The sequence below is a fragment of the Talaromyces proteolyticus genome, assembly GCF_021365285.1.
Source record: "Talaromyces proteolyticus strain PMI_201 chromosome Unknown BGW36scaffold_7, whole genome shotgun sequence".
NCBI classification, from domain to species: Eukaryota; Fungi; Ascomycota; class Eurotiomycetes; order Eurotiales; family Trichocomaceae; genus Talaromyces; species Talaromyces proteolyticus.
This window is the reverse complement of record NW_025764283.1, coordinates 1,364,468-1,385,424: the sequence shown is the minus strand read 5'-3', so window position 1 is coordinate 1,385,424 and position 20,957 is coordinate 1,364,468. Positions and strand designations below refer to the sequence as shown.

Genomic DNA, 20,957 nt, shown 5'->3' with positions numbered 1-20,957 from the left:
GGAAGGACATTGAGGGTGGATATACCCGAAACTTTGGCATTTTACGCACATCTTACACCGTCCTTGGAGAAGATTATGGTGTCTTGGCTCTACGCTTCCCAAATAGTGCCCTGCCGGATCGCCTCGTTCGCAGCGAGAGGGCTTGTAAATTCAATGACCAATGATCCCTCGCGCTTTCCTTCGGATGGCCGGGTCAGCCAACTTACATGAACAACGCTGGCTGTTGACCCCCAGGTATGCTGATGCTGAGCCACAAGCCTGGTAATGATATCTCCCATGGTCTCTCTAGTTAGGGATAGCGACTTGGTATTGACTCCGCCGGCCACAACCTCCAGGTGGGCGTCCTAATGTACGCATCGCCCCCGAACGCTTTCACCCATACGTTGGCATGCTTTCTCAGCACCTCAGCCCCGGCGGCATGGCCCGCCCGCAGGCTGAGGTCCCCAGAGGGTAGCTGGCGTGCGGCAATAAAGCAGTGGCCAGCGAGAGTGAGGATTTGTATTTTTTTCGCTGCCTGCACTCTCGCTCGTTCGGCTTTTTTCACAATATCAATTGGCTTACTTTGACGGAGTTCCTTGCGTATCGCTGCATCCCGTATCTTTACCACAATTTCACAATCAGACCCTAGTTCTGCCTGGGTCAGTCACCCCAGGGGTCGACGAGCCTGCACTTTGGGACAAAGGTGAGGCCGCGCTGCGTAGGCCCGTCTGCCACTCTCGTGCTCGGAGGCTTTTCCAAAAGAAGGCGGAATCGGGCTGCGAGATCCCAGTGGTGTTGCTATTGGATTTGCTCAATTCCTCACGGATTTGAGTGGTTTCTTGGCGGATATCGTGAAGAGCCTTTTTCAGATCCGCTAACGCGCTCGCGTTGTTGTCGCCCCCACGGGCCTTTTCCGCGTAACTCTTAACGGCCTGGATGAATGACTGTGTGTCATTATCAAGGCGGTATGAGTTATTGCTATCTTCAGCGCGGAGAAGGATTTTCTGAGCTGCCTTAGCTAATTCCTCCATGCTGGCGAAACTTGCAAAACGGTAACTTGATCCGTTCAGCGCGCCTCGCGGGAGCGAATTTTCAGCGGCTTGAGGCCTCAACCTCGCGCCTTGGGCTTTTGCCGCAATTTGACCCAGTGCCATTAGTATCAAATTGTAGCTCTTAGAGTTAATTATAATCGAACAAATTCTGAGCCGAATCCGGCTTGATTTGGGCGGGCATTTTCAAAAATTCGACCCGCGCAGAAACATTTGTTTTTCTTTATCCGCTTGCGGGTGGCCGTGCTCTCGCTGCGCGACGGGGCAGTTCAAGTCTGTGGAATTGGTGCGCTTCGGATGGGAGCTCTAGGGCTGCGCTCTATGACCTCAGAGACCATAGCCGCTTCGGCTGGGGTGATATCGGCAGCCGGATTGACTGCGCCTGGTGAGGCCATGCCTGGTCTCGCGACTGGCGCGTGGAATTGGGGCCCGTGGGCGCGGCGCTGGTGCACCTCGTAGAGGCAGGATGCCCGAATTGGGCACTCCCTCGCGAAGGCGTAGTGGCGTTCGTCTTGCTTCTTGGCTGGGTCCTTGATATGGGTGTTTTCTTCGACGCAGTTAGCGCACTTGGCATACTGCTTGTCGTGGGGTGTGGAGCAGTCCCCAGTATCATGGTGGCCAGCGCAGTAAGCGCAGCAGGCCTGACGTCGGCAATGTTTGGCGATATGCTTATACATTTGGCAATTGAAGCATTGTTGCAGGTTGACACTCTTATCATAGATCGTGCATTGGTGCTGTTTCCCCTTGATAATTAGACCTCGAGAGATGGCAAAGTTGGCGACACGTTCGTCATCGAAAATGACGACCAATTGTGACTGGGGGGGGCTTTGTTCTTTAAGTTTGCGCTTACCTAGCAACCACCCGGTTTGTTAAAGGCGTCACAACAGCTTTATGTCCAGCATGTTCGTCACGTTTTGTATCCTTGAAGTTCATATTGTCGTACGTAATCACTGATTGGGGGTTTGTACTTTGTTTACGGGTCGTCTCCTATTTTAATAAGAAGTTAGCAATCGATATCAACACTATATGATGAGAAATAGATATTTACGTTTTGACCTTCACCTTTTCATTGCGGGCTAACTCTGGAATTAATCTTTGTACTGTTTTGTAGCTAGAACATATCCCCATGCCATTTAAGGTGTCAAGACTTCGAGTTTTTGTCCCAGTACTGTAAAGATAAATAGCGAGTGATTTGGCGAGAAAATTAGAAAGAAGTGGTGCTCGAGAGAAACATATTATAGAGGTAATAGAGATAAGAGCTTTCCGTTCGGCAGAATTCTGACTTCTGGGCCCCACAAGTAAAGTAGATAATACTTGATTCCATAGTGGTGCTGATACTTGTATTGTATGAAGCATATCTTGAAAATTGACGTTTTCAAGATCGGTTGATTCATCGTATTTGCCAAAGTGTGATTGCTGAATCAACTCATTGAATTCGCTGTGCAGTTGCAAGAGAAATAGATCTAAAAAGAAAGGTTGATGTAGAATTTTCTGCATCTCTTTATGTCGAAGAAATGGAGTCTTGTAACGTCGAGAACGAAGGTCACCCTTCTCAGCTATAAATAATCGTATAAACGTAGCTGGGCTCCAACCATTTTTAGACATCACTTTAAGAACCTCATTCAATTTCCGAGTTCTTCGAGCATCTTGTTGTTGTGACCGTATCTGAGGTAGAGGTGTAGACGACGATTGAGTAGGGAACTCCGATTCCTCGATATTATCCCAGTATTGATCGTCGCTTGTAGGATAATCTGACAACGAGGAATTATCTGGAGATGTGATGACATTGTCCATCACTTCTGGTAACAATTGGTGCGGTATTTGCGACAAATCGGATGGATTCATTGAAGCCCTGTAGTGATATATCGATTGTCGACTTGTGTAGGAGGATTTGTGGATGTCCAGATAAAAATTGTGCACAAGTAAATAGATAGAGTTATGATTCAGGAATCGATTGAGGCTATATTGAAGATGAAAAAATGTGGATTCGGGGGTGAAATATAACCTTGAAAATCTGACTGATGAAGTTTGTATGGGAGATGAAGGACTTGCTCACGAATCAATATTGACACGAGGTGTCCTCAGACCCTCTGACGAGGAACTGAGCCGCGCGTTCTCATTGGCCGACAAGACTGGACAAGACGCTAGAAGACTTAGCGTGGGCGGCGCAAAGGCGGTGAAAGCGTTCCTCGTCTTGGGTCTGAGCTCCTGAGATAACTCATTACTACTTCATCCACGTGTTCACTATGTCAAACCCCTCGACAAGAAAACCCCCTACCGGCAAGCTATACGCCATTGCTGATATTCACGTGGCCTTTTCCTACAACCAAGAAGCCTGGTTTGAGTTGGCGCCGCATCCCGGCGATGGCCTGATCTTATGTGGAGACATTGGAGAGACAGTTGAGCACTTGCGGCAGGCGTTTTCGATAGCCACAAAATGCTTCGACACTGTATGGTGGTGCCCTGGCAATCACGAGCTGTATACTTTCCCGACGGGATCTAGTACTGATTTTCGGGGAGAGCAAAAGTATCAGCAATGCGTTGAGGTGGCGCGATCCTTTGATATTCTTACGCCAGAGGATGATTTTGTAGTGTGGGAGGGAGAGGGCGGTGCAACTGTGATTGCACCGATTTTTACTTTGTACGACTATTCATTTAAGCCATACGATGTGACGATAGAGAGTACGTTAAACCCCACTTCACCTGTCCAGATGCTCCGAGGGACATGGCACTTCACGGAATCCAGACATTATCTCTGACGAGTCGTCCGCTGAGAACACGTGTCTATTTTTCTCCCAAGCCTACAATCTGCCGATAACCTATGCTGATGGCTACACAGATGCTGTTTCATGGGCAAGAGAAGAGAATATTGAAGCCACGGATGAGTTTCTGCTTCATCCAGATCCTTTCCCTAGTCGACAAGAGTGGTGCAGTCATCTTGTTAAAAAGTTTGAAGCAAAGTTAGAGGCGGCACAGGCACAGTTCCCATCTCTGCCTTTTGTTATAGCAAACCACTGGCCGCTGCGAAAGGACCTCGCTAGTCTAAAGTACATCCCACGATTCGTAATATGGTGCGGCACAACTTTAACCGAAGATTGGCATCAAAGGTTCAACGCAAGGGCAGTCATTAGCGGTCACCTTCATATACGAAGGACCGATTGGAAAAATGGCTGCCGGTTCGAGGAAGTCAGCCTTGGCTATCCAAGACAGTGGAAGCATTGCGCTCAAATGGGCCTAGGTGTCAATGATCTCTTAAGGGAGGTTTTACCGGGACCAGAACCTCCTGAAAACGGAGAGGCGCCAGTACAATGGAGAAGATATGGGTAAAGTAGGATGGATATGTCTGCAAGAATTACGCATGCAAGAATATATCCTAGTAGTAGTAGTAGTAGTAGTAGTAGTAGTAGATTTCATTGACGGGGCAGTCGACGCCTAGGGGGTAGGTGCGAGACTTGAAATATTGCGCCATCTGAATGGCAAATTGGGTATCTATAAAGGCAATGCCGTTCGCTCCAGTGTCTACTAATGCTCGGATAACAATTGAGTATGAATTCTTAGCTAACTGAATAGGTACAGTAAAGCTATCTTTTTCACGTCCTAATAGTTGGCGGAGGTCCAATCCGAACAGTTCAACAGTGCGGGCTAGGATGGAGACTTCTCCTAGGCATCCTCTTTTCCCGGGGTGACTGGCGCAGTGTCTTCATTGGCTGCTTGTTCAAGTGCTTTGAGCTGGGTTCTTGCAGGGGTAGCAGCCCTGGCCTTCTTCGTGGGGCATTCGCGACTGATGTGGCCTGTCAGCTTGCAGTAGAAACACTTGCCTTCTTTGAGCAGCTGCTCACGCAGCGCAGGATCCATGCCCGGGGTTGACGCGCGTGGGGCGGGTGCGGGTTCCGGTTTGATGGCTGGGCTCGCCGCGGCAGCATTGGGTGGGTTTCCAGTGCCTCGCGTGGCACGGGCTCGACGTTTATTGATATTGTCAAGGTTCGTGGCAGTCTTGCTGCAGTAGTCGGTAAACTCGCGGAAGGTTCGATCATCGTCATTGTACGCGGGCATGACTAGCTCCTGCATGCGAAAGGTAAGCTTATTGTAAAGATCATCCTTCCAGTCTGCATTGTTCACACCTGCCTCTGCAGCAAGGTAGAGGAACTCCGACAGAAGCTCATGGAAGGGGTCAGTGGGTTTCATCAATAGTGCCTGATACTGGGCTTTGGCAACACGCTCACGGTTTGGGTCCCCATAAACATTCTCCAAGTGGGTAAACATATCCTCTGCATCTCCATATGGGTTCACGGCGTTGTCTCGCAGACGGGGAGTGATGTGTTTGCGGGCCTGCTCCTCGCAGCGACTGGCGATGTATGCGATGCGCATCGTGGTCGTAGGAAAGTGGTCAGCGTTGGCACGCAGCTTCTGCTTGATGGCGAGCAGCCAGTCTTCGAAACGGGGACTCTTGCCATCGCTGAGCAATGGGGGATCGGGGATCTTGGCGGTTTTGTGATCTGCACTACCCTCCTGCATAGTTGAGGCTGGGGAGGCGCGGTTGCGTGCGAGCTGCAAGGCGAACTGGTCTCGTTCTTGGGCTGCTTCCTGGGCGTCATGTCGAGCAGTGTCGCGTTCTTGGGTCAACTGCCGTTGCTCCGCCTGTGCAGTGTCACGCTGGTCTAGCAACTCACGATGGTCTAACTCTAAGCGAATCTTGGCAGCCTCAGCCTTCTGCTGTTGAATCTGCGCGAGGGAGACCTCTTCTCGGAGGTTCTGTTTTTCGTCTTCATGTCGTTCGTGCAAAGTGCAGAGCAGATCATACACGCGCTCTGGGTCATTGGTGCCGTGTCGAATAAACTCTTCTTGACGAATAATCACTTCTCTATTGGTAGTCAAATGTTCAATTTGCTCAAATAGACTGGTTAGGCGGCGTCCTTCATCGCCATTCTCATCTGGGACTGTATTTGACTCTCTGTCGTCAGAGCGTTCTTCGTTATCAGGCTCACTGGTAGCTTCGCGGTCGTTGGCTCGTGCCATTATGGCGGTTGGTTCGTGGGTTTGTGGGTTTGTGGGATCAACTCGCTGAGCTTCCACGCTGTGGAGAGTGGGTAAGCTGTACAAGCGGTTGATCAAGAGAAAGTAGAAGAAATGACACTTAGAATTATGTTACGATCGGCATAAATAGGGATTTATGGTATCATTGAACGAGAATTCTAAGTGTAAGGAAAGAATTATGTACAGCCGCGCGCGCTGCGGATATACGGACTTTTTACGCGTTAGAACAAATTTAGTTTAGTGGCAAATTCGATTGGATTAAGATACAAGCCTGAGTTGCAAAGAACTCATCTATCTAGACGTATTTATATGCGAATTTACACTAATATTTGTCATCATGGGTAAGGTATTGAAAATTGAGCAATGTCGATTTTCGGCATGGCGTTTTGGCACTATTGATCGTAATTTTGGGTGTTTCTAATCCTTTCCCAATGTGCTTAGTGCCAAATATTCCGATAGCGAGCCCTCATGGGTTCAAGGATGGAACGGAAAGCTCCCATCACAGTTCTCGAGCGTCCTGAGCAACTCGCTCAGCACAGGCAGCTCCCCATTGACCCCCTTTCCTGCCCAGGAGGACCTGGAGGTCTTCCTTGAGCACACGGACACCGACCTCATCAACCCTCTACGTCGACACCCCTATCAAATCGTCAACAAGGCCAATCAGGCCGTTCAATCAACCCGGGACGCCACGATTGCCCACCGCCGATTCGCCGCTGTGCGAGTCCTTGCGAGTGGCGATCTAGCGCTTCTAGCCACTGCATCAAGAAACGCAGCTGGGGTGTCATAGTTCGCGGAGTACCCTGTAATATCGACACTAAAGACCCTAAATTTAAGATCCGGCTCAAGTCTGAGAACGCCCCCATCTTTAAAAGCCTGCCAGCGCCCATGAATATCACCCATGTCGGGTGGCTGCCTCATGAACGCAAAATCAGAGAACAGGGCCCAGAGACCTCATTTCTTGTGGTGATGTTTGACGACGAGCGGGTCGCCAATTTCGCTATCAACCGGGGCCTCATTACTAAGGGCAAGCAACACGCGTGCCAGATTTACGATAAGACGGTCAACCTACAGCAATGTTTCAAATGTCAAATGTACAAACATATAGCCAAATTCTGCAGACGTCAGCTCCGATGCGCATACTGCGCGGGCGAGCACGGTTCCGGAGATTGCCCGGTCAAAAATGACCGGGACCACGCTAAGTGCGTGAACTGCACAGAAGAGAACCTACATATCAAAGACCCGGCGAAAAAGCTTGACACTAAACACTTTGCATATGCACGAGACTGCCTAATCCGGGCCCACTGCTTGACGCAAGTGCACCAACACCGAACCTTTGGCCCTCAATTCCATGCCCCCTGTGGCGAGACCAGGAATGGACTCCCCCGGAGCAGTCAAAGTCAATGACGATCCTACACCAGCCGAAGCAGCTGGCCGCAGTCCTCAGGCTCCCACCCGAGAGACACCCGCTGCACGCACAGCCAAATCACGCAGCAAAAGTACCGCAGCACGCAAAAGGGTAGCCGAACCAGATGTAACGGCCGGATTGGCACCTTGGTTGCCTCAGGCGGTTAAGGCGGCTAGGGCTGGGGCTAGCGGGACACGTGGCACGTGGCACGTGCCCCACACCGGTTGTCGGAATATTTGGCACTAAGCATATTGGGAATAGGTTCAAAAATGCCCAAAATTACGATCAACAACGCTAAAACGCCATGCCGAAAATCGACATTGCTCAATTTTCAATACCTTACCCATGATGACAAATATTAGTGTAAATTCGCATATAAATACGTCTAGATAGATGAGTTCTTTGCAACTCAGGCTTGTATCTTAATCCAATCGAATTTGCCACTAAACTAAATTTGTTCTAACGCGTAAAAAGTCCGACACCAACAGAGATTTTCGATTGGCGAGCTCCTGAGGGTGAAGGCGTGCAGAGTGCCTCCAGTAAGCGGTTAGTATTGGACTTGGTGTTCAGAACCTCGCGGGAGGTCTGAGACACTTCCTTTGAGTCTTTTCCATATAAGATTCCATTCGTATCAGGTGCTGCGCGAGGGTTTCCGGGTTTGGGGCCTTCTGCACGCGGCGTGAGAAATCTAGGAGCGTGTCAACCAATACTTCAGAGATCTCCCGGGGCATGCTGCTCTTGGATTTCTTGTGATGCTGCTTCAATGTCTCGAGATCTTTTATGATTGAGGCGGTATATGCGCGTATATCGGTGTCTTCCCTAGCCTGCAGGACAGGCCACGGGGCCCTCTTTCTCGCTTTTCCGCCTCCCATGGCACAACCACGAGGAATTGGAAGCGGAAAATTGGGAAATGAGGTTTTTGAGAGGTCTATTATAATTGAGAATCTGTTATAATCTAAGGCATGTGTGCATTCTGAGTATATGTGGAAGATTGTTCTATCGTACATGAGAGGGATCTAGGGCTCATATATATAGCCAAAAGTATACAAAGAACATCTATCTATAGCCTAAAGGGTTTCACTATGGTGAAAGCCCTTTGATCATGACAGAATCATTCCCGCAGTACTTTTTACCTGTGGGGTGCGTTTTCATAGGTGCGCGAGTTTTCAGACCTTTTCAACAGTTTATTTTCTCCTGCTCTTCTCATTATTTAATTGGTCGATGCTCAAATGGCGATTAGAGTGCTACGGCTGCTGGCTGCATAGACACAGCCAATGACCATGGACGCAGTTTTAAAGTTAAAATCGAAGAATCCTGTCGTCCAACTCGAGGTTCCAAGTGTTAAGACGGAGTCGGACTATGCCGAGGCCTAACCCTAAACTCCAGGTTCCAACTCCGATGGGGTTTCTCGTGACTGTGGCACTCGAAGTTAAATTAACCTGGTTTGATTGGCCCATCCTCTACTAGTGTGAAAATGTATGAAACATTGCAGGCCTTCCCCACACCTCTTCCCCGCACTTTTCCATTCTCTGGGGTGCAGGTATCAAAGCCATAGACCCCCCTGTTAGCTCTTTAAACCCTGATTTTTTTTTCTGAGGCAACCATCTATCTTGAAGGGAGTGTTTTTGGACTACTGCAATTCTTGCTCCTCTTTAGGCACCTTACAATGAGAACGCCTTCCTCCGAAGTAATCGTCTCATGGTCAAAGCCAAACCATACAAATCCAAGCTACCAAGGCCCTCAACTGCTTATTATTGGTGTTATCCTTATAATCAGCAGCTCTGCCATACTGAGTCTACGACTATGGGTTCGTATTCGAATGAAGAGATGCGCTGGGTGGGATGACTGGATTATGGTTGCTGTTATTGTAAGATACTTTACCTTTTTATTCTCTATCATTGTGCCCTTCTGCGCTTTTATACAGTGTCAATATGCCAATTATGTGCTGATCGATCTATCGCTAGCCCTTCATCATCTGCTCTACCGTGACTACAAATTTAGGAACTAAGTATGGATTGGGTAGGCCCTACCCTTACTACGCGCAAATAAAGTGCACATAGTTAACTGTTTAATCTAAATGACCAGGTTACCATATCTGGGACAATAAACCAGAATGGTTGAAACCTTCACTGATGGTACATGCGAATCTTCCTTCTTTCTATATACCTCGTCCGAGCAAAGGCAAAAGGGCTAATGAGCATATGAACTCTATACTATGAACAGACAAGTTATTTTAATCAACTTCTTATTGTGATTATCATGACACTTGTTAAAGTTTCTCTTCTTATCTCATATCTCCGATTCCTGACAGTGTCCACATTCAGGCACCTAAGCTGGGCAATTATTGCGTTGATACTTGTCTGGGGCCTATGTATGTTTCTATCCCGGTTCCTACAAAATGTGATCTCTATTAATAAGCTAACTTATTCTTTAGCATTCCTTATTACAATTCTCGTAGCTTGCAGACCTCTTCACGCATACTGGGACACCACACTTGACTCAAGTGCGGAATGTTCTAACGAACAAGCTCGCACTCTCGCCTTTACAATAACAAACCTCATTTTTGATATCATTGTCTTAATCCTCCCAGTGCCAACACTCTGGAAGCTTCAACTCCCAATCAGAGAAAGGCTGGTGTTGATTGGCCTAATGAGTCTGGGCATAGTGTATGGAAACCAACCTCTACATCCCTTCTTTGGATTTATACTTAATTTGACAAGGGCATGCGCTGCCTCGGCAGTTCGCTTATACTACGCTAACCGAATATACAATATCTCCTTTGATGTAACATGTAAGTTTTCACTTACTTTTGACAAGGGATGATCCTGACACTGATTACATCACCCATTTACAGGGGATGGTTACCAACTCTGGCTCTGGGTTCTTGTTGAGATCAATCTCGCCGTGATATGCGCCTCCATCCCAACCATCCGCCCTCTTGTGCGTAGGTACCTACCCCAACTAGGCTTCAAAGGATCTAGTTACGCTCAGCACTTCAACATGGATGATACAAAATAATACACATGGGGGGGCAGGGATATTGACGGGAGAACAAATCTGTCATGATCTAAGGGCTTTCACCATAGTGAAACCATCAGGCTATAGATAAATAGTCTTTGTATACCTTCGGCTATATATATGAGCCCTAGGTTCCTCTCATGCACCATTAGAACTATCTTCCACATATAACCAGAATGCACACATGCCTTAGATTATAACATTTAGAGTAAAGTGACTTGATATGTATGCTGCTCATATTCACTTTGTCATATTGAGTTGTTGGAATGCGGCTCTCTTCAGGCTCCGGCATTTTTCTCAGATGGATGTTCGACTTTAGAGAAGGCTTAATGAAAACTTTGCTTTGTTGAAGCTCGTTTCGTCGTTTCCTGAAATTCTCCTATTGTACTTATCGAATAATCAAGATAGGGAGAGGCAAAAAACAGAAGAACAGAGATGGAGATTGATGTTTGTAAAAGGAATCCAAGGTCGCCGGATATGATGATAGCCGGTCACGAAGTATTGATCAAGTGAACGCCGCTCGGTACAAATTCAGATAATGAGTAGATAGCAAGGCGTCCTGTAATGTAAATATTAGGCTAGTGTATATATATTTCCTTTATCAATTTGAAATCAAATTGTCATGATAACTGACCGGAAATTTCACCGCCTTTTCTCACTTAGGACCGAGGTATTTTTCAGGATTCTAAGAAGGCACCTGCGATGGCTGCGAAAGTAAGTATAGAAAGCGGTTGGGACTAAAGTAGCCATGGCAGAGAAATTATACCCCATACCGATCAGCTCCAGGTAAAACCTCTCGCATCTCCCGTATGGTCTTGATATTTCACATAGCCCCCAATTAATGTTAGAAGAGTCTACCAATGAGAACTTCTGCTTAGCTGTTACCATTACCTGATGCTAGTAAGCCCTAAGATGAATATCTAACCACCTTTAAAATACCAGGGGCCTCCACCGCATGGGATTATTCCCTACCTGGAAATAGTTGCGATAGCTCCAATCACATATGCTATTCTAGACATACAAGACAAAGACCTCCGAGCACATTAAAGCATCTTCTGAGATCTAAAATAAAGCCTAGGCCCATCCCTTAGTCTAGATTCTTGAAAGTACATTCTGGACGCATGCTCAGTGAAACACCTGCGCTTGACTCTGAAACGCTTCACCCGCCGTTATGGATACGGAGCAATGTTCTGATTCTGGCTATATGAGGATTATTAAAGATCGTAGTGTGGGTAGTGTAGTATGTCAAAAGATGAGTCTAGTAAACCACTATAAAAGAATTGCGGCGTTTCAAATCCGGATAGGACCAATTTTAATGACTATACAGCAATAGTTCTCCACATGTATCCAGCATCCCAGAATTCTAAATATGAAGGTGCAGGCCTTACTTCGGTTATGCATCTTAGTAGCCTGTAGCGAGCTAGAGCAACAACTTGAAGAGGTTATGGCGTTATCAATGATTGGTTGTTTCGCACTCCTATCTAGGAACAGCCTAGCGCTGGCAGCCTTCCGCCTAGAAATTTTCTTTTTACCTCGGCTGTTTCTCCGTATACAGTAACTAGTTTTGGGCTTAGAGGCTAACAGTGTAATTTAAGCCTTACAGAATAGATTCAAGAAATTCATGAGCTTGGACCTTTTTCACGAGCAGCATATAAGATTAGCATGGGGCAAATCATCACCATGGCAGATCTCCAGTCCTCGCGCGGTGACGTGACGCTTCGCTCAATCTAGTATTAAAAGTATATCAAGAAGATCTATATAATATATTTCTTTTAGAGACAAGTATAAAAGTATCAAGTCATTTTACAAACTGTAAAAATGTAGGAGCAATATCAAAAAATATTGAAGCAATATATGTCTGTCTAAAGTGATGAAAAGTCCACGGTAAAAATATTGAGGTGGGCCGAAGAAACGAAGGCAATTGGCCAAGAAACGAGTTCCGCCGATAACCCCTAGAAATTGACAAAAGAGATGGATTAGACCATATACAGGGATGAAAAATACAGATTATATATGCCGGAGCCCTATATTATCTGGGGAGGTGTGTCAGCGAATAACGGCTAATTAATCATCCTCACTGGTGAGGGGGACCATGTGTGTCTTACTTAAATGTTAGACAAAGCGGTAGACACAATGCTTTGCTGTGTGGCAATATGTGAAACTGCAGGGGTACTTACCAAGCATAATAAAGGGCCAGTCCCTTGTTACTCCTGACAAGGAAGTTCAGAAAGGCAAGATATGCTTCACTAGTGTCACAAGTGTTTACCAAAGAGGAAAAACCGTTACACACGAAGGTAAGCACATATCACATAGCCAAGTTACTACATTCTTATGCGGGGTAGCTAGCACATCGTTGAAAGGGCCTTATGTAATTGTGTGTAGAGAGAATATGTAATTCATTTAACTAGAAACACATACATGCATGCACTTCCCCAGAGTTCATATAAGGATCTCAAAGACCGTTTTCTTCCTATATCCCTTACCAGACACTCTATCATCCACTGATCCATCTATCCCTTGGTTTTACTTCAGCATTATTATTACTTATTTGACTTTACTGCTTCTTGCTAAAACCATGAACAACGCTATTCCATCTGATATCTGGGAAACTAAGCGCATATTAATTACAAAGTTATACAAAGATGAAGAATGGCCTCTCAAGCATGTCATCAAGCTTATTCGGACATCCGAATTTTGCCCTAGGTATGGCTTGCACCAGCTGTAGTTGCTAGGTGTAGTACTAACTATATACATTCAGTGAGACCCAGCTTCGGAGCAGATTAAAGAAGTGGCATATCACCAAGCCGTCCCGCAAGAAGTACGGCAGTCACAAGACTCGGTCTGAGAAGAGAACCTCACCTGAAGGTTCCCAATCATCGCCATTTCTATCATGCAGTTCAGGCGATATGAAACAAAAGCTGCCCATTGTTCACCTAGAACCATTCCAGTATGATAGAAATAGCAGAAAGCATGACTCTATTCCTCCTGAGAAAGAGGAACGGTCCATACCTAAACTATCAAGTGCGGAGCAGCACATGTTGGAGACCCAAAGTGGCCAGTATCTGACGTCCCTTGATACATCTGTCAGACAGTTTCCCTGTACCCCAGGTACGGTACAAGATTTCTTGGATAGAATCCTGTTAACTTCAACACCCCCGAAGCCCTCATCGCATTGCACCCATGAATGCACAGAAAATACAGCGCTATCAGAGGATAAAGCAATAGACTCCATATTTCAGTGGCAAACGGATTCAATCAATGCTAATATGGATAACCTAAACTCCAGCGGCGTAAAAGATCAAACGGATCACGATATGGAAATGGGTACACAGCTAGACCCGATAACATCAATGGACCCTTCAATAGCTGACTATTCATCGTTCAGCGTCGGTTGCAGTCATGGTACGCATCCACTTCAATATACAGCTCTCCTCCCGTGGTGCATGGGTGGAATTTTACCGTGCAAAAACGCAAATAACTTGCTTCACTCCCCGAAAACTCCTGCTGGATCCGCATGTATTAAGAAAGAGAAAAGGTCTGGAAAGTGTTGTGAAGGGGCGTCAAATTTGAGACCCGACCTTTTAGATACCATTATCGAGGAGTCTCACTTCCCAGCATATCCGTTATCTAATTACAAAGTTCCTTCTCCTCACCATATATGCCCGCATTCAAGGTCAAAGGCCTGTTACCTACAATCTCCTTACCCACAGTGTTGATTTTAGATACAAAGCTACTCTCACTTTTTCTAAGTTACGCTCTAGTAACAACTAGCCATTTGGTCCATTAGAAATAGTCGCCTGTGATAACTATCGTTAAATGACATACTTGTATTACTACTGCATATTAGCTTTCCAGCTGACATATCAAATTGCTACACATAGATGGTAGGTGGCAACTGCAGTGTTGTCGTAACTCAATCATGTAAATTAGTATGTGAAAATGATATAAAATATTTGCCAGGAACCCACCACAAAGACTGTCTCCGTGAGCTAGTCGCTCCTAGATTCATTTCACATGCACTAGGAAAATAAAAATTACTCTGGAAAGACTCTAATGAGGATAGTCAGAGGAGTAGTCTACGCCGATGGCTTACTAGCTATACATGCAGCCAGCGGTCAATAGAGTGAGTAATTTCCGCATAGGGCAATACCTCCTTCCTTATCCTTAATATAGGGCATTATGCCTTTAGTGCATTAAAGGATCAGTGTCGACTTGTCGTTATCAGCTAACTGTGGAGGGGCAATGTGTCTGATAACCATCAGAGGCCAGGTTAGACGTCCTACCATGTGATCAGCCAGTTCAAATCCATAGTTATACGGAGCTCACTTGCCAAGTTCATCATCAAGAGCCATTCGGGGTTATAGTTATTCCTTGGAAACTATTCCCTCAGAAACTTGAACATCTTCAACAAATGATGCCCTGCTTCTATAATTTATTCTAATATCAACATGTAGATGACGGTGTGCATGTACTCAATATCTCTATGGGCAAATTTACTTTGACCCTCCATAACTTTTCACCAGTGAAAATGTGTTTAACAATTGAAAACAAAATATCTTGCTTCCTAGATATGAGTCATAGGCCACTTAGATCACGTGGATTACATAGTCTACAGCATCCCCCGAAAAATGGAACAAAAACTCTTCGTTTCCATAGCCTGGCACTTAGGTCTGTTGTAGTGGCCATTTAGAGGCTGAACTTAAAGTGAATTAGGTGGCTGAATAAGATGGTCACAGTAACTAGATACGTAACATACTATCATCCAGTGCCAAGTATTATATTCTTATACACAACCTCTTTTTTTCTACGAAATTTCTAGCTAAAAACATGAACAAGGCTCAAGCGCAAGTTATGAGAAACTAGTACTGTACAGAAAAATTATAGCAGGTTGGTTGTATTAAAGAGTCGATTGCCAGTATCAGTGACGCCTTTACCAGTGAAATTGTTTTGTGAAAGTCGAAGGGTGACTGACTAATGACTTCACATCAACATATATCAGACCAGCCCAAACCACCTCAACGTCTCCTGCACTTGTGTCGGCACAACATGTCCCACTCCTTCTGCCAAATACGACTCAAACTGGGTTCCATTTCCATAAATATACCGTGTATACCCATCCAACGGATCATTCTTCTGTTTCTCAGCTAACTGAACCCCAAAAACAGTCATCCACTGCTTGATCTCCTCCTGCAAGTTCTGCGGATTAAGAACATGATCCGCAGTGCCATGCCAAACCTGCACAGGCGGATAACTCCCATTATATCCCGGCCATGCACTTCTGACTTCAGCAGCCCACTCAGCACCACTCTTCCTAACCTCCCCTTTCGAGCACGCCGGATCAGACGTAAACGGCGAAGACCCGGGGCTTCCTCGTAAACACCCATAAGGAAGTCCACTATATGCCGAAACAGCGGAAAATACATCCGGGTAAGCGGCCGCCAAAACCTGAGACATCATCGCTCCAGACGAGGAACCTGTTGCAAACACTTTTGACGGATCGGCGTTATAGTTGGAAATTGCATATTTCACCATATTCACGATAGACAACGAGTCACTCCCATTGTTATGCGTGAGTGATTTATCCGTTGAGACGTCCCAGCAGTGGAAGTCATTCTGGGAATCAGGGTATATGACGATAAAGCCATGTTTGTCGGATGCTGGGGGGAGATCTTTGACTTCAAGATAGTATGCTACGGCGGGCTCGAGGCAGCCGTGGAGCTATCATATGTCTATCTTAGCTTTTTCTGCCCATTAAGTATCTAAATAGGGACAGGAAAGGGGAATGGAAAGTACAGCAACGATAATAGCTGGATTCGGTGCCAGCCGGTCAGGAACATATATCAGCATTTGGTTGTTTCCAGGGTTGTCGCCGAAGTCCAGGACCCGGCGGAGGGTGGCGGCAGAGACTGCTGCTATTTTGAAAGCCATATAGGCCAGGAGGAGGGTTGAGAAGTTCATTATCAATTCTCCTTGTCGGTTTTCTTGAGTGAGCGTATGGTGTGGAAAAATATAGGATGGATGTGCCGGTATGTATAGAGTCTGTCTTGGTGTTTTAAGATCTGCGACAACTCCCAAACCGAGGAGGTATTCACGTACTGGTCACGATTTTCAGGGGTGATTGTATTACCTAAATAAAGACGGTTGTACTGGCCTCCATATTTGCCGTTGTGTATGATACTAACTGTGGTGATCCCCGCTTCCCCGCTTCTTCAGGGGTAGCATGATAAAGTTGGCAGAGATAGTTAAAATTGTATCCTGCGTTGCGGTCTACGCAAAATCTACGACGAGGGGTAATTCGAAAAGCGCATGGGTCTAATGAGTCAAGGGTGATGATTTGAGAAGAGCAAGTCAAGCGGAAGTAAAGGGTGCCGTGAGCGGTATACCGAGGCCATTGCGACTATTTCTTAGTTTAGATTAGTTGGTTCGTCCCTGTTTTGCATATATTAGGTTATGTCGATGCTTGGTTGTGACCTTCGCGAGAAATTTCGTACCTCTGTGTTATTCGCCGCTCGGTAGTTGATCTATTACGAAAAACCCGGACAAAGTTCGTCCCTCGGTGTTCGTCGCCTGGTAGCTGATCTATTATGAGGAACCTCGTATATCGCTCAGTGTAATCTCACCGATATTCGACTTGTTGAGATCTGGTATTGGGTACTGCATCGCTCTCACGGGAAGGTAACAAAATCGGCATTCAGGTTATCCAACTACCGATTCCCGGTACTAAATACTGTAGCTAGCGCATTCACATCGAGTATTTATTTGATAACGGCTAGTGTATCATCAATGATCCCCACCCACTGAAAAATTGCAGGAAGCCCAATTTTTGAGACCATATACAACTTCAGTGTTTCACTAATTTACGGGGATGAAAAATAACAAATCTGATAACAGTGACTATTGAGAGAGGGACTTTCGGCTGAATGGATTGCCATTCAGATATAAAACATGCCAACAGTCTCCCCTGCCGTTCTCAGGAAATCAATGTCTTTGGCAAGAATTCTCCATTTTTATGCTACTCGTACTTGAATCGATGATGGCGTTGCTGACAGTCACTTACCCGTTTTGGTCCTATTTCGACAAGTGGTTCGACTCAGTTTTGAGGTATCCTGCAACTGAGTTCCAAGTCACCCCCGGGGTCACGCCAATGACCACGCTGGGGGTCACCATTTCTGTGATTGTCACTTACTACTGTGTAGTTCTTGGCGGACAGAAGCTAATGAAAGGGCTCCCTGCGATGAAACTACAGACAGCATTTATTCTTCACAATCTCAGCCTAACCGTAATTAGTACTATTCTACTTATCCTATTCATCGAGCAGCTACTACCAACGCTCTGGAAGAAAGGACTATTCACTGCCATTTGCGAGGCTGAAGGTGGATGGACCAGGGAACTGGTGGTGTTATACTATGTAAGCCTCCCTCTCCCTTGTTCTTTTCACGACCTTGGTGAGTGCTAACTAAACCTACCGCGGCTCAGTTAAACTACCTTACCAAGTATATCGAGCTGCTTGATACTGTGTTCTTGGTTCTTAAAAAGAAGCCACTGACATTTCTTCATACTTACCATCATGGGGCAACCGTTCTCTTATGCTACACAGAACTCGTCGGCCAGACATCAGTATCATGGGTTCCTATAACCTTGAATCTCACCGTACATGTGCTCATGTATTGGTACTATTTTCAGAGCGCTTGTGGAATCCGCGTCTGGTGGAAGCAGTGGATTACAGTGCTTCAAATTATACAGTTTATCATCGACATCGGTAGGGTTATGTCTCTAATCATGCACTTTAGCTTTTTTTTCTTAGCTGACAGAATATCAGGGTTCATATACTTTGCTTCATATACATACTTCGCGTCTACATACTTCCCATGGGCGCCGAATGCAGGTAGCTGCATGGGAGAGGAGTATGCAGCGGGTTTCGGGGTTTTTATTATCACCTCTTATCTTCTGTTGTTCATCTCATTCTATTTGACGACATATAAATCTAAGGCTCCACAACTACGACGAAGTTTCAACGCTATGGTAGAGGGAAAGAGGATATTCTGATCGTATCCTGGGAGGCGACTTTGCTGAGCTGTTGGTCAATGTCTCGATATACCTTAGACGGCGAAAGGAACGTGGAAAGTTAACTAACAACGGAATATTCTCTTTGATGGCAAAAATAAGACATTTCAGGGCACTTTTCTTGCCTGATACATCCCCCACGCGAAGGGAAAGTAGCTCTCCTATAGAAATTCACCCCTGGCTGAAATAATTGGGTTGATTATACCTTCCGGGCCATAGATATGGTAGTTAGCAGTCACTGCTAGTGCCCGTCAAACTCATAGACGAATTCTTTGCTTACATTATGATTACCAGTTGTGTTGGAAATGGGAGCAAAACATCTGTCCCCATTTGGCTTTTTTATTCTCTAAATCTCGACATGTGAAATTGATCACCTGTACATTCGGCCAAACAGAGCTACGCAAGCTCCCGTATAGTTTTGCATGAAAGGGAAATTTAAATTTGACTATATCCTAAGAGCACAAATACCCCAAGCACACTTTTTGGTCCTTTTCGTCGAAGCCCATAGATTTCAATTATAAAAACATTTCTTCTTGCCTTCCTCCGGCATGATTCCACACGGAACGTTGTATTCGATTTAATCTAATTGATTGGGCCATACAATGCAGTGATTATGGCATTCTGCGTTCCCAAGTTGGCATTAGTCAGGATTGTCGTAGAGAGGATGTCAACAAGACTAGGAATGGGCAGGCAGCCATCAACATGTGTTTTGTTGATAGCCCAATTGTACGCAGCCTGTTCATTAACATATCTATTCAGCCCAAAAGGTTAGACATGGCAGCCATCATACTTAGCAGTGATAGCAAGGAGTTGGGGACGATAAAAAGTGTAACGGCCGGGTTGGCACCTTGGCCGCCTCAGGCGGTTAAGGCGGCTAGGGCTGGGGCTAGTGCGGCACATGCCACGTGGCACGTGCCCCACACCGGTTGTCGGAATATTTGGCACTAAGCACATTGGGAAAGGATTAGAAACACCCAAAATTACGATCAATAGCGCCAAAACACCATGCCAAAAATCGACATTACTTAATTTTCAATACCTTACCCCTGATGACAAATATTAGTGTAAATTCGCATATAAATACGTCTAGATAGATGAGTTCTTTGCAACTCAGTAGGCTGTCATTTGGTTCGGTCCGAACCGAACCAAAACCGATCTGAAACCCGAATGGTCCGGTTCTGGTCCTATATACAGTGAACCGATGTGGTTCGGTTCACCAAGTCCAGGACCATATGGTTTTTTGGGGCCCATTTGGGTCTGGTTCGGTTTGGGTTTTCGGTTCGGTTTTATCTGAATATCTGAATACTAGTGGATTTCCATTAATAATACTAAAACATTTAGGGTTAACCCTAATTCTTTATAATTATTATTGATTATATAATCATTTCCGAAACAGCTTTTCATGAATTGAATTCTTATTTTTTGAATTAGGATTTTATTTTAGATATTTTTATAAATATTATAATAAATTCTTAATATTTAGATTATAATCTAAGAATTATCCGGATGGCGATAATATCTTTTCTATTTTTTATTTATATTTTTTAGATTATGTTGTACGGCCAATCTATCTATTAGAGAAAAAATATATATATTTCTGTACCCGTTCTATGGTATAATTGGTATTCATCATTACCTATCTATTTTTTGAGTATATTTCAATAATTAGATAGAAAATTATAATTTAAATAATTAATTCTAATTTTTATATTATTTATCTATTAAATTCACTAAAATTTAGAAAGATTTTAATATATTTTTAAGGATAAAATCTAACTATAGTTAAAAATTCTTTGATACGGTTCGGTTATCTGAATGAAAACCGGACTAGACTCGAACCGATCTAACCATAATTAGTAATTCTTTTTTAGCGTGGTTCGGTTTCGGTTTGGAGAGCCAGAACCGTTCGGTTTTCGGTTCTGGTTCCAATATTAAAGACCAAACCGAACCGACCCACTTTTGGGTTTGGTCCAGAAACTCAGGACCAGAACCGAACCAAATGACAGCCTACAACTCAGGCTTGTATCTCAATCCAATCGAATTTTGGCACTAAACTCAATTTGTTCTAACGCGTAAAAAGTCCGACACCAGCAGAGATGTAGTAGTAGTAGTAGTAGTTCTCATTGACCTGTTTTAGCTAGCTTCCATACTATCGCTGCTATGCAGGGTTAGGCCCTAGCCTGCAGGGCCTCAGAGACCAAGTGCGGCGCCTGCGCCGCGCTGTGGCGTAGCCCAGAGGGCGCGCCATAGGAAGAGAAATAAGCCAGTCTATAAGTGGCTAGCGTATACTAAAAGTCAACAGCGCGACCCTCAACCCTCTGCCACTCTCTATCTTTATTATTATTATTATTATTATTATTCATTCATACACGCATGTAAACCAGCTAAGGCGGTCGGCGGAAGGGTCT

At 45.3% G+C, this 20,957-nt stretch overlaps 9 protein-coding genes across 9 annotated transcripts; 5 read left to right on the top strand and 4 right to left on the bottom strand.

Annotated features, from left to right (window-relative positions):
• Positions 1 to 447: 447 nt before the first annotated feature.
• Positions 448 to 1,215, bottom strand: BGW36DRAFT_185898 (uncharacterized protein). Its single transcript, XM_046209752.1, has one exon. The coding sequence runs from the start codon at positions 1,131 to 1,133 to the stop codon at positions 618 to 620; it is 516 nt and encodes a 171-aa protein (XP_046071319.1). The 5' UTR covers positions 1,134 to 1,215; the 3' UTR covers positions 448 to 617.
• A 574-nt stretch (positions 1,216 to 1,789) lies between these two features.
• Positions 1,790 to 2,966, bottom strand: BGW36DRAFT_185896 (uncharacterized protein). Its single transcript, XM_046209751.1, has 2 exons — positions 2,091 to 2,966; positions 1,790 to 2,015 (listed from the first exon to the last, which is right to left on the bottom strand). Exons 1-2 carry the CDS (start codon positions 2,871 to 2,873, stop codon positions 1,875 to 1,877), a joined length of 924 nt encoding a protein of 307 aa, XP_046071318.1. The 5' UTR covers positions 2,874 to 2,966; the 3' UTR covers positions 1,790 to 1,874.
• A 265-nt stretch (positions 2,967 to 3,231) lies between these two features.
• BGW36DRAFT_380844 (Metallo-dependent phosphatase-like protein) lies at positions 3,232 to 4,428 on the top strand. Its single transcript, XM_046216367.1, has 2 exons — positions 3,232 to 3,710; positions 3,868 to 4,428. The coding sequence occupies exons 1-2, from the start codon at positions 3,275 to 3,277 to the stop codon at positions 4,353 to 4,355; spliced, it is 924 nt and encodes a 307-aa protein (XP_046071317.1). The 5' UTR covers positions 3,232 to 3,274; the 3' UTR covers positions 4,356 to 4,428.
• A 1,997-nt stretch (positions 4,429 to 6,425) lies between these two features.
• BGW36DRAFT_428396 (uncharacterized protein) lies at positions 6,426 to 7,466 on the top strand (the record flags this gene model as incomplete). Its single annotated transcript, XM_046220546.1, has 3 exons — positions 6,426 to 6,445; positions 6,504 to 6,840; positions 6,897 to 7,466. 3 exons carry the CDS (start codon positions 6,426 to 6,428, stop codon positions 7,464 to 7,466), a joined length of 927 nt encoding a protein of 308 aa, XP_046071316.1.
• Positions 7,467 to 8,033: 567 nt separating this feature from the next.
• Positions 8,034 to 8,339, bottom strand: BGW36DRAFT_296716 (uncharacterized protein; the record flags this gene model as incomplete). Its single annotated transcript, XM_046211301.1, has 1 exon — positions 8,034 to 8,339. One exon carries the CDS (start codon positions 8,337 to 8,339, stop codon positions 8,034 to 8,036), a length of 306 nt encoding a protein of 101 aa, XP_046071315.1.
• A 794-nt stretch (positions 8,340 to 9,133) lies between these two features.
• BGW36DRAFT_397944 (uncharacterized protein) lies at positions 9,134 to 10,485 on the top strand (the record flags this gene model as incomplete). The annotated part of the gene is made up of 7 exons (XM_046218345.1): positions 9,134 to 9,334; positions 9,432 to 9,486; positions 9,553 to 9,602; positions 9,691 to 9,838; positions 9,902 to 10,133; positions 10,188 to 10,258; positions 10,322 to 10,485. The coding sequence occupies 7 exons, from the start codon at positions 9,134 to 9,136 to the stop codon at positions 10,483 to 10,485; spliced, it is 921 nt and encodes a 306-aa protein (XP_046071314.1).
• Positions 10,486 to 13,060: 2,575 nt separating this feature from the next.
• Positions 13,061 to 14,055, top strand: BGW36DRAFT_428395 (uncharacterized protein; the record flags this gene model as incomplete). Its single annotated transcript, XM_046220545.1, has 3 exons — positions 13,061 to 13,188; positions 13,244 to 13,809; positions 13,871 to 14,055. The coding sequence occupies 3 exons, from the start codon at positions 13,061 to 13,063 to the stop codon at positions 14,053 to 14,055; spliced, it is 879 nt and encodes a 292-aa protein (XP_046071313.1).
• A 1,343-nt stretch (positions 14,056 to 15,398) lies between these two features.
• BGW36DRAFT_451749 (PHB depolymerase family esterase) lies at positions 15,399 to 16,640 on the bottom strand (the record flags this gene model as incomplete). The annotated part of the gene is made up of 3 exons (XM_046221829.1): positions 15,399 to 16,203; positions 16,279 to 16,528; positions 16,582 to 16,640. Coding segments are annotated over 3 exons (1,032 nt in total), but the record flags the coding sequence as incomplete, so codon positions are not given.
• An 878-nt stretch (positions 16,641 to 17,518) lies between these two features.
• Positions 17,519 to 18,531, top strand: BGW36DRAFT_297265 (ELO family; the record flags this gene model as incomplete). Its single annotated transcript, XM_046211342.1, has 3 exons — positions 17,519 to 17,893; positions 17,962 to 18,244; positions 18,305 to 18,531. The coding sequence occupies 3 exons, from the start codon at positions 17,519 to 17,521 to the stop codon at positions 18,529 to 18,531; spliced, it is 885 nt and encodes a 294-aa protein (XP_046071311.1).
• Between the last annotated feature and the right edge of the window lie 2,426 nt (positions 18,532 to 20,957).

What these genes read in the sequence shown, in the direction of transcription:
- BGW36DRAFT_185898 (XM_046209752.1), bottom strand. Translation starts at nt 1,133, where the DNA reads ATGGCACTGGGTCAAATTGCGGCAAAAGCCCAAGGCGCGAGGTTGAGG.
- BGW36DRAFT_185896 (XM_046209751.1), bottom strand. Translation starts at nt 2,873, where the DNA reads ATGAATCCATCCGATTTGTCGCAAATACCGCACCAATTGTTACCAGAA. An exon ending in AGTTAGCCCGCAATGAAAAG is followed by an intron (nt 2,016 to 2,090) that starts GTGAAGGTCAAA and finishes TTATTAAAATAG; the next exon opens with GAGACGACCCGTAAACAAAG.
- BGW36DRAFT_380844 (XM_046216367.1), top strand. Translation starts at nt 3,275, where the DNA reads ATGTCAAACCCCTCGACAAGAAAACCCCCTACCGGCAAGCTATACGCC. An exon ending in ATACGATGTGACGATAGAGA is followed by an intron (nt 3,711 to 3,867) that starts GTACGTTAAACC and finishes ATGGCTACACAG; the next exon opens with ATGCTGTTTCATGGGCAAGA.